Source organism: Cheilinus undulatus, linkage group 17 (assembly GCF_018320785.1).
Source record: "Cheilinus undulatus linkage group 17, ASM1832078v1, whole genome shotgun sequence".
NCBI classification, from domain to species: domain Eukaryota; kingdom Metazoa; phylum Chordata; class Actinopteri; order Labriformes; family Labridae; genus Cheilinus; species Cheilinus undulatus.
Window position 1 is genome coordinate 23679114 of NC_054881.1, and position 12270 is coordinate 23691383.

The following is a 12270-nucleotide window of genomic DNA, read 5'->3' on the forward strand; positions in this document are numbered from 1 at the left end:
AGCTATGTAGATAATGTGGCTTGGCTTCAGCCACATAGTTAAGTTATCTACCTAGCTTATACAGCTACTGGAACTACGTAAGCTTTGTTTGCTGCGTTAGAATGTTTTCATGGAGGACCAGCTTTTTACTTGTGAGACTGTTCACCAGGTCTTATCAAACATTTTGTAATCAACCTCAACAGAAGTTTAGTATTTATTTTCTGACACAGATGGCATCTCAAAGAGATGGTCTGAGAGAGTGGCTGTCAGAGATGTGGGTCTGCAGCCGCAACCCTCACAAAGAAGGAGGTTTTAGCTTTCTGTCAATGTACTGGCGAGTAGTTCAGTTTTACCACACATGGCCATCAGTAGCACATATTTAGATAATGATTCTACATTACAAAGCAGTTGAATTTTCCTTTGTTATAAATGTTTGACTTAACCTGAACAACCTGGCAGGAGATCCTTATTTCTATATTGTCTTGCCAGGTAGCTCAGTAGCTACTCAGCACTCAATATTTTCAGTAAACTTTAAATGAAATACTTTTTAATTTTACTTGAGTAGGTTTATAAACCAGTAATTTTACTTCTACTTATGTAAATTTCAACCAAAGTTACTGTACTTTCACTACAGTACAATAGTCTTGTTCTTTTTTCACGTCTGGTTTTCTTTAACATTGTAGCACTTATGATAGGAATCAACAATTTTGCCTGATTCTGAAGCGAGCAAATAATCACTTTGTTATTTGTATTTGCACAGTAGCAAAGACGACCAGGTTTTGTTAAAGAAGGTGGGACATTATTATATATACTATAAACAGATGAAGAGCCCAGCTAGAGCCATAACATTTCTCCCTTTAGTTTGGATGTTCAAATCCCCCCCCCCCCACAAACTAGTCCCTTTTGTGATATATGTTTTTATAGCTATCTATGATTTATGTGATTACAGCTTCAGGTCAATTAATGAATTCTGGATTAACTTTCGAGATCTCATCTCTGATGGACATAGTGAAAAGTACATTTAAAACAATGCAGCTGTTAAAGACTCAGATTTATCATTGTCTGGTTATTGGCACAACCCTGAAGAGATCAACAGCTATCAGAACTCAGATATTTGAGAAAATATAGCTTTGAACAGCTTGTAATAAAATTTTGTTGGAAGTTTGATTTTAAAAAATGGAGTGGCATTTACTAAAATGAGGGCAAATTCCTTTTAAAATCAATGCCGTTGGCAAAACACATTTTTCTTACTTCCACCATATCTCTAGATTTTGATCCATAGTCATATCTACAGTAGAGACCCCAAGAATAATGTGGATAGTGCTTTTAAAAGCCTGATAATAGTATGAGGGACATTAATACAATGGCGTCTTGTGGCATGTGCACTGAGTGATCTTTTCTTTTTTAGCCTGTCATGATGTTTTTTTATGTTGTATGGGAGGCCCTTTAATTTGCCTTGTTGCTGCACAGATAAACTTGCTTTTACTAGGAGTAAGATATCCTGTCTCTTACCTCATTCCATTTGGGTTCAGTTGTGTATCGATATACTCTCGTCTTAGCTTTATTTGAGAAGATGCCGAAGGAGTCAACCTCCAATGTGCAGTAGAGATCTGATAGAGAGAGGAAAAAGAAAATATTAGGCCTATACTGTTTTTAAATTTGTGACTGTGGGCTATCTCATGAACAACTGAACTGATTTATTGTAATGATGAGTCAAGTCGTTTGGGACGTTTTCTTTCAATAAGTGTGTTTAAGTCAGCAAATAAATTAGAAATTTAACAAGTAAAATCTTACAGTTCAACCATTACAGACTCCTAAATCACCCTCCCATGAAAACAACTTATAACTCAACAGTGTTTCCCACAGCTCCATGGCCTCATCAAACTCATTTTGTCTAATTATCCGTACTGTCTGTTGTCTGCATGGAGGCTAAAGTCGAGTGACTCACTCAAGCTCTGTTTGAGGCCGGAGGCAGAGTGGACGATTACATTCAGGAACCCGCAGAGACCGGGGGATTCATCCTCTGGAAAAACAGTCAGCGAGGAGAGGAGAAAAAAAAAAAAACAGAGAGAGAGAGAGAGAGAGAGGAGGGGTTAGAAAAACATGAACATCTCTGTTTGTGTTGGAGGAGAATCAGACGTGGAAAAAGGGGAGAGAACATTACTGTACAGTATAAAATATGTGGTTTCAACTATGCTGTTTTGATTACAATTATAAATCATAATCAAAGTGTGTAACCAAATATCGACCCTGCATCATGTATATAGCTGTGGAACTTAAAATGTATTTCCATCAAGGGTTTTGGTTTAGTTCAGTACGTTATGGTGCACATTATTAGCATTTCCACTGTCAGAAGATGGGAAAATTACCATAATAACTAATTCCTACCACCTTGCTCTTCTGGCATCCTTTGGTTGGGGTAGTAAGTGTACCTATCTGAAGCTAGAGCCGAGCTAGACTTAATGCTGTCTATTGACTGTTTAAAAAAATATCTTTACTTCCTGTGGACTGAGCTCATAATGGGCAAACAAGTAATGCCCCTTGTTTAGTGATGAGCTAATCAGCTTTACTACATCCTTCTGTCATAAACATGCTTTCAAAGAAAACAGTGATAGCTATACTATTTAGCAAACAGACCTTGAGGGTACTCATTAGATTGGGAATAGGAAACTTTAGTCACAGAGAGAGCAACATTAATTCTGTTCTATGCTACCAGAGGGCCAAATTATCACTCATTGTAGGGCAATCTAAATTTGGCAAGCAAAAGAACATTACGTGTAATGTACAAAAGGAAAATAATATATAGAATTTAGCTACTTTTCAATGTAATGATCAAAGCATTGTAGCAGCTAATAAAGGCATGTTTTACTTTAACACATAATTTCCCTAATGCATACAAAAATCTTTATAAAAAGCAGTTTAGAGAGACAGATACAGCCTATTTGTTGGAAAGAACAAACACTGATCTATCAGTAATCAAGACTATGACATAAATGTTTCTGTTTTCATGCTTTTGGTCATTGTGAATGGTGTTGTAATGAAAATTGAGGTTAAATGTATCTTATATAGTTTTTCGTCTTCATGTTGACAACTTTTTGTCATTTGAAATCAACTCGTGGTCCACGGGAAGAGAAGAGGGGGGCAGCATTTGGCCACCAGATCACTAGCTGCCTACCCCTGAGTTTGACTGAAATGACGTTATGATTCAAGACCAGTTACAAGCCGTAGCAATGTGCTGTTTCTGAATGAGCTGGATCTCTTGCTTGTAAAGGATGGGAGCTGGCTCCCATTTGAGAGCAAGTTTCCTGTATTTCTATTTTGGTTTTTGTTGAATACAGTGGGGTCACAGGACACTGAGACATTGATTTCAAATGGTGTATATAACTTTAACAAAAATCAAAGTCCTTGACGGAAAATAATGTGAAATAAATCACTATGAGCCAACCAGTCCAGGGTGTACCCCGCCTCTCATCCGATGACAGCTGGGATAGGCTCCAGCCACAGCCACTGTTGGGAACTTCATGGTTTAACAGGCATTAAAAAAACGGTACCAGATTAAGAGCTGTATGGTAGTCGATAGACTGACTCTTGTTCCTGAGCTGAGATAAGTGACCTGGATCTCTAAAACACTATTAGTGAGGCTGGATGGACATTGGCTGTGTTAACATACTGTACAAACCATGCTGAACTTTACTGAACTAAATACACCATAAGTATGCAAACAATGTAACACTTAAGCTTAAAAGTACTGCTAACAAAAACTGATGGCTTACCTTCTGTATTGATGCTGAGTGGGATGTGATGGACCGTCTGCAGTTTGAGACACGAGCTCGTCAACATTTGTAGCTCCATGGAGCTCAAGGAGGAAGTTTTTAAACCTTTAGAAAAGACAATCAGTGAAGACAGTGAATTCTCTTTCGATCTTTTTCACATTTTTTAAGCTCCTAAGATGTTTTGTAAGTGGAAAAATACAAGTGTTTTGATCTGGATCAGACATTGCGACATTTCTGGGACACTTACATTTCTTCTGCTGTTCCTTCAGTATCTCCCTCCACTCAGCTCGCTCGTAGTCTGAGGAAATCAAGAAACTGTAACTCTGAATAAAAAAACACAAAATAATGGCTGTTAGATTATCGACACTTCAACACACTCAGCAAACAGTCAATGCTGGCACAAGAAAATATGAAGGAGTAGGGTGGACAGGAAGTAGGAGAAGGGTGGGTAGAAATGATGAGGAAAAATAAAAAGAGAAGAGGTGGATAGGGTCTTGACCTTTCCGTTCTTGTTATAGAGTCTGAGTGGCATGCTCGGGGACGTTAACAGGAGCAGAGACTCTTGTTCTGACAACTTCTTCCTGAGACGGTCGATGACTTTTGAACCCTTGTTAGCCCTCTGAAATCAAATAAATAGAAAACACTTTGTTATATGTACATATAATTTTGGTGGGAAAAATCCCTTAGCCTCAATCACCAACATCTTCTTAAGATTTTTCTGAAATTTGTTCTTATGAAAGTCCCTTGGCTCCATGAGAACCCCTGTTAAGCCATAAGACCTCTTTTAAAACTCAGGGTGAAAACTTCAAAAATACAGAGTGTCTTCAAGTGTCTGCCTGTACCTTTTCTCTCTGGAGCTCACTGCGTAGATGCGAGATCTTGACCTTCATTGCATCGAGCTCTTCATCTGGGACCTGGGGGATGGTAAGGGGCTCGGCCTCCTCGGGGCCCTGGAAGGTCAGCTCAGTCAGGGGGATGTACCACTTACTGTCATACTGCTGGTTTTTGCTGCATTGAAAGACAAAGAGGAAGCAGAAAGGGAATGGAATGACAGGTGAGTGAAGAGAGCATGGTTTGACAGCAAAATCTCTACATTCTACTCTACCAAACTTCCACTCATGTTATTTATGGATCTTTACTTATCATACAGTAGGATGTACTTTTCAAATTCAGCTACACATGGCTCAATCCTTCCATTCATCCCTACCTCTACATTTTGTGTGTTTACATGTAGGGTAGGGTGTCCTGGTTCAGTAGCACAAGTGTGATGACATTCCCGCAGATTACCCATAACACTCGGCTTTGAATGTGCCACTGGAAAATCTCCTCCATTTCAACAAGAATTGGGACTCCCTATCCCAGATGTGAACATGTAAAATGTAAGGGTAGGGCTAAGTTGCAAGGGGTTTATTGGGATTTGGAGACATTCTTTATGGGAATGAAATATCGTTTTCTTACCCTCCAATCTGTTTTTTCAGCTTGGCACAGAGCAGCAGATCGCTGAAGAGGAAGACGTGCCGCAGCTTCCTCGCTCCTTCCACTAACTCCACCATGAAACTGTCCTTGAGAAGCTGCCGGTTCTGTAGAAGGAACACAAAACAATCGTGTCAGTCACACAAAGTTTCAACTGTTAAAAACTTAGTGCTTGATTAATAGTCTATTTAGTTGTAATATTTGGTTGCTAGATCAAATAAGTATCAAAAACTCAAAGGAAGTGTCACATTAAAATCCTCTTTAACCTCCTGAGACTTCAGCTTTAGTTTAGAATGCAATTTTCCTTAAAATTAGAAGACGTTTCCAAAATCTTAAAAAAATTAAAATTGCCTAAAATATTCCTAAAGAGTCCAGGGAAAATACATACATTTTTAATCCCATAAACCATGCCAAAATCTCCTCAAACAGTCATCAAATGTTTCAGTGACACTTCATGAAAAATGTCTGCAGATTTTAATAAAAAATTACCCCCAAAATTCTGTGAAAAGTCCTGAGATTAAAAATAAAAAATCCCCAAAATAAAAAAAAAAAAATCCAGAAATTTTCAGAGGAAATTCCAATACATTTCCCTAAAAGTACCTTGAAATTTAAAAGCAAATCCCCCTAAACCTCAAATCATCCTCACCAATATTTGCAAACATATCCTCATGACTTTAAGGAACAATCAAAAACATTCAAAGCAAATTCCATCCGGAATTTCCGATTATATTCCCTTAAAATACCCCAAAACCTCAAAGGAAACACCATCAATTAAAAAAAAAAAGGTTAAATCATTTCTGAACTGAACTGCACGTCTTCTCTCCTGTCCTCTAATTGTGTTTTCTTACCTTTTTCCCCCAAATGCTCCATCTTACTTTCTTTAAAGAGTTAAACACAAGAATCCTTGCTGTGGCAAATATAAAAATGTTGCTTTTCTGCTGTCTATCCTGCTGCTTTGGTTTCAGGCATTTATAATAATAACGTAGCAATGATTTTACAGTGTTGCTAATGATCTTGTTTGCTTTTGTAGGTCATAAAGTGGCATCTGTATTAATGTGGCTCTGTTTTACAACCAGCTAAAACTATAACCCAACCAAGGACCTTTAATAAAAATGATGATATTAATAAAGTTTATTTGTAAAGCAATGGCAAAACATAATTTAAACTATAATAAAGGAACCAAAACCACCACTTGGCAGTTATATAGTACCTCCATGAGGTTTAACATCCCCGGACACGGAAAGTACAGTGTGGGTCAAGAGGGAGGGCTAGGGTGGCTTTAGTGGTAGTGTGAATCCCAGAAATCTTATAATGGGGGAAATGAACGTGCAGCCCACTGACCTTGACCTCTGACCTCACTGGTCTACTCAGCTTATCCTTAGGCAGCATGGACCTTGAGCACAGCTTAAAGATCTCTTAATGAATTCTTGACATATTCACAAACAAGAGATAAATATGAGGCCCAATTAGTAATTTTCCTAGGTGAAAAATTTCACATCAAGTTGAATGCAGATTATAATTGCATTTAGTCAACAAATTTGAAGTTAGGAAAATAGGAATTAAGCAGTCAAAACTAAGGACTGTTTATTCAAGACAGCATCACTGTAGCAACTGGTAAACGGTGTGAAGCTGGTTAACAGGATGTACCCAACATTAGCAGTGCCAGGACTGCTGGCCTTCAACCCTCTTGCAGGTTAATGTCCACATTCTTGTGCTGCATATCATCACTCAGTGCTTTGGTAATATGAGAAAGCCTACATACAACTTTATCCCCATTTACTAGATCAAAACAGTGATAAACAATGCTGTTCCTACCGGATGCTATCTATGCTATCAGTTCAGTGTTGTTTACATTCAAGTTAAAGCACTGTGGCAGCATGGTGGTACCTATTAATGGGTGCTATGGCGGTTACTAATGAAGGGCAGCTACAGTAAAGTTAATATGATGCATTTTACTGTAATTATGGGCCTGAACTGCTAAAAATATAATAAGTTTAAAGATAAATAAACATAAAGCTCTTAGCCTGAGCTATAGCCAGCACCAAAGCATGGTAAAACAATTAGACACACCAAATAAAAGCAGAACAGTTAAACAGTGGCTGGATTAAAGACAAACTATTTTAAGCAAAAACTTAATGAAGCACCATGGATAACAAAAAAAATTAAAAAGGCCAATGCCTCTAAAAGCTATTTAAAAAAAAAAGATACTGATGTAATAAACATGTGTAATGTTGATCCCAGAATATGTTTCTTGTAATGATGTGGGTAGTCTGTAAAAATAGTTCCCAAGTATAAATCATAATCTTGGTTAAAAGACTGTTTATATGAGTAGAATCAAATACAGGTCAGCTCTAGACAGGTATCAGTTAGTATAGATCCTGTATAAAAGCATCATCCTTAAGATTTAAGCTCGCTTCCCTCTTCACAAGTCCTCCAAGACAAGCAAGAAACTTGGAGGACACAAGTGGAAAGAGAGCAGAGGAGAGGAGCACAGGAAGGAAATCTGAGCTTTCACTTACTGCTGCATCATCAAAATTGTCTTTTTATTAAAGACAAAGCTCATGTTCTCCAGGTTTTTACCAAAATACTATTCTTTTTTTTTTTTTTTACAAAAGTGTTAAGTATCTGCATTTGTTGGATTTATAAAACCTTTACTTGTAAGATTCTCTTGTCATATTCTGACATAATCATCCATTTCCAGTTAGAGAAGAATCAATGACGTAACGACAGAGAGTGAACACTCTTATTCAGAGCTTTGGGACTGATCACTGATGTCAGACTATATAATGAGGTGTGTAATACCACTATTAGCCAAAAGGGGGCAGTGATGTCATTTTCCAAATGGGAAACGATTCACACAAGTATAGACTTGGAATGAATCGGGGAGCAAACAAATGTCAAACCGCAACTCAGTAGTAAACAGTTCACTTTCACACGCTCATTACACTGCCTTCAAATGTAGAGAAGGATATAAAACTGTGGAAAAGTAGAGAATAAACAGTTTTTTTTTTAATTCAGCAGGGAACCTTAACAGCTAGGGTCTGCCTTCTGTAATTAAAAAGTCATCTGTGAGAAAGAATCTATTTGAAAAGACAGATTTGTGTTCTTATGTCACCTATAAGTCCATTTTGTCTTCACATTTAGGAGATTCAAACTTTTGCTTTAATGGGTATAGATTAACTTAACCAAGTAAACCTCAGAGTTAATAAATCAATCTAAGGTACTGACTACCAAAAAATGGTCTGGGACCCCTTGAGGGGAGGGGGGTCAAAAGATGCTGCTCTGATGTTGCCAAAATCAGACTGGCATATGTTAATCAAGATCATGGCAAAACTCTATTTAAATAGTTTGTATGACTTTGGCATGATGTGTAGGCCCTTTTCCTCAAGGTTACAATGACTAGGTATCCTTGCATGATATGCACAGTGGTGGACATTTTTGTGGCTGGTTTGCAGCTACTAATGAATGGAGTCAATAAGCCATGAGCTAGGATACTAGTGGTGCCTTTTTAACAGCTTTTCTCCTTCATTTTGACACAAACAGGCTTTCAAAGAAGACAGTCCTATGCTATAAAGGTAATACATCTTGTGGAGTGCTTTTTAAATTAAAATATCAACTCAGTTGAAGGAGACATGTGAGTAGTGCTGTGTCATTGGCAAACAGAGGGTGATATGGGAGAGGACTAACTCTTGTCCCATCACATTCCCTGCAGAAAAATTCCTGCTCCTATCCCAGTCCCCCTTTTTTTTAACTCCCATGCCGCTCATTTGAATTGCTGAATATATACACAGCACCATCATGCTGAACTCTTATGAACTTTTTAAGATTTGCAACTTTCCTTAAGTTCTGTAAGCTTGATAAACAGATAGTTCTGTCTTTTTGCTGTGAGTTGCAATTTTCCTCATCTAACTGACCACCTTTGCCTTGCTCCGTTTAAAAACGGTTGTTGCTTGCATTGTTGGAGTAAGTGTTGGCTGCAGCAGTGCTGTTTTCAGTGTGGGAAGTGTAGTTTGTTTGACTTGCATTGCAGTGTTGTCTCAGTGAAAGAAAACTACAAGCAAAATGGCTGCCAAGTGTGGTCACCCAATGCTTCTGTCCATTGTCCGCTAAAACAAATCTAACCAAATGAACATTAAAACTGCATGTACATATTTATATTTAAAAACTAGTCTACTGTTGTGACGGTTCCTGCTGTCGCCTGCTCCTGCATACTTTCCCCCCATCCCATCCAAATCATGTGATTGAATAGTGGAATGACTCCCATTCTGTGGGAATATCACGGGAAACCCATGACTTGTGGAAATCCCGAAAAAAAAAAAAAAAAATTCAGCCACTGTTGGTGAATGACCCAGTTCAATTAGCTGCATCTTTTTGTGAGTGAAGGGGGCAGGAGCCAGTTCCCATTTTTCAGTTTCTGTTGTTGTTAAATAGTTATGAAAAAGCCAAAATGGAACCAATGAAGGGCCGTTTTGGGGCTGAAAGACTGGCTCTTATGACTAAACTGAGCCAGATGATCCAGATTCCTATAAAGAGCTGGAATTCCCATTAGTGCAGCCAAGTCTGAATGGATGTAAATAAACTATGCTTCTAGCTTACTGGTCGACTACTGCAGAATGCATAACAGACTGGTCTTTAATGTATGCAAGTATGTATTATGTCTACACTACTAAACCTACCTGGATGAAGGTTATGTGCTTAAAAACATGACAGGACATCACGTTGTTAAACTCAGAACATGATGTTGAGGTTGAACAGTTAATGATACAAACAGCACCAGAGAAAAAAATAAGTAAAAATGGGAAGAAGGGGATAAAAACCACTTGAAAATGCAAGTAAATGGCTAAAAAGCATGAGTATGAGATTGCAAGTGAAGAAAAAAGTGAAACTGAATAGTGCCCACTGGGTTGGATGTCATGCCACACTTTACTGTCAGCACATCACCAAAGCAGCTCCACTGCAGTGATCTGTTTTTTTAGGCATATCCTCTTCTCCCAAAAACAACCACAAAAAACATCCAACTGTACTGAAGATTCCAATTATGTTCTGATCCCTGAAACAAGGATCTAATTGAAGTCTAATTCCCACTGGTGGAGGTAATTATTCATTATCAGCTAGATAATGAAGCCTGGTGTAATGATGACCTATAACAGATAACTTCCAGATGGGCTATTTTTTATCATCTGTCATTTTTATAGACACCCAAGAAGAGATGCAACACCTGTCAGACCACACACGATAACACATTTCCTCTCTCTGTGGTCCTGATTCCTGAGCCTGTTAGTGTTCAAGCTGTTGAAAATCATTATAACGAGTATGAGTAAGTATGTCCTCTAAACGTTCCTCATTCAGTCTCCATCTTCGGCTTGTAGGACTTTGATGCCACAAGAATGGCACATCTATGAAATCGTTTCTCATGTAGTGTAATCCCCCTGAGGATATTTTCTTGCTAGAATATGAACAAGCCTCCATCTTGCCTTACTTCTGTCAATCTACATGCTGTCATGCCAGTCTATATTTAGTCACAGACTGTACAGTAGTTAGCAGGAGTTATTGGTCACATCGCTCTGCTTAGTACTGGCGTAGGCAACTACCAAAATATAGCTGAAGGTTTGAGAAATACTTGATTGATTACACATATCAAAGGAACCAATGGACCATCAGTGTAAAGCATACAGTCAGATTGATCTGTGATTCATGGTCATTCAGTGGGCATGGTAAAAAGGCAGTAGCTTGAGTGTTGTAAGGGAATCTAATCCATCAACAATTAGGAATTTCAACAAAACTCTGGTACAATACAAATTTTGCTAAATGCTTAAATCAACATTCAAACATGCCAATGTGACTGGCCATGATCGTTTAGTAAATTAGCAAGCTAACATCTGAAGTAATTAGCATTACAGCCAATGTCACTCATTTTGCAGGTAACTGGTCATAAAGTCAAGTAGCACACACTATGTATAAAAATGCTTTACACCAAAAGAAACGCAGAGCCGTTCACTGCTATGCTAACGTTTGTCCGGATCTTCTGTATAAATTGCTGTATATGGCTTTTTAGCTAAATTTGTTTGCAAGCTAACATGATCTACTTAACATAAGGTGGCCATAAGTCATTATTTTAATGGGATGTCCTGTTCCTTCAGATTGCTATACGAGGTATGGCTATTAAATAAGGAGACTGTGCTTATGAGGATAAAAATCATGTGATTTATAGTCACAACAACTGCTACGTATCAAAGGCTGGGTATTCACACACGACTGCTGAAAGTTTCCACTAAGTGACATCTTTAGTTCATTGTTAGCTACTGACTGAAGTGCATGTGTTTTTGCTAAGGCGTGAACTTCAAATGTTGGTGAAACCGAACAAAACGGCAGCTTAATCTTTTAATACACTAACTAAGGTGTCATATGCAAATGTGTTTGAATGGCACAAAAGATTTTGTTAAAGGCAGAGAGGATGTCCCAGATGATGAACATTATGGGCGCTCATTTACATCAAAAACTCTAACAACAAATTGTTCAAAATGATCAACGACTAGTTTAAGAATGATAGCAGAAATGGTCTCAGTTGATAAAGAGACAGTTCCGCAAATTTTGCATGAAAATTTGAACATGACAAAATAATATGCTTATAATGTATAACCTTCAGAGGTCTATATACTAGTCTGTAATGTCTCTATCTTCACATTGTTCTATACTATCTTCTATAAGCGCCCTTCAAGCTTTTAAACAATTGTGCCTGGTCTGTTAAAATGGTAATTCCTGCTAACTAGTTTTGACAACATGCTTTTCCACACCCTCTGCAGCAGTGATGTAATGGTGACACTTTGGTACCATGCTCCATCACAGCTGGTTGTGGTTCATTATGGCAGACCACACCTAGTTATGATGTCTGGTGTGGTTCAGGGTTAAAAAGACGGTGGTATACCTTTGAACCCACACAGGCCAATGACCTACCGACACGTTTTCCACTCCTTTAAAAAAAGTATAGTTTGAACCCTCTAATACATCTATTCATTAGTTATAAACTGCAGATCTGAATATGAAT

At 38.0% G+C, this 12270-nt stretch overlaps 1 protein-coding gene across 1 annotated transcript in view; it reads right to left on the reverse strand.

Annotated features, from left to right (window-relative positions):
- LOC121525015 (breakpoint cluster region protein-like) overlaps positions 1-12270 on the reverse strand; it is a 135259-nt gene that overhangs the window by 16141 nt on the left and 106848 nt on the right. Inside the window, exons 10-16 of the mRNA XM_041810705.1 lie at positions 5211-5332; positions 4595-4760; positions 4252-4371; positions 4000-4075; positions 3753-3857; positions 1928-2002; positions 1492-1589 (exon numbers count right to left, since the gene is read on the reverse strand). Coding sequence (XP_041666639.1) covers positions 1492-1589; positions 1928-2002; positions 3753-3857; positions 4000-4075; positions 4252-4371; positions 4595-4760; positions 5211-5332 — 762 coding nt within the window. The remainder of the gene's footprint in view (positions 1-1491; positions 1590-1927; positions 2003-3752; positions 3858-3999; positions 4076-4251; positions 4372-4594; positions 4761-5210; positions 5333-12270) is intronic.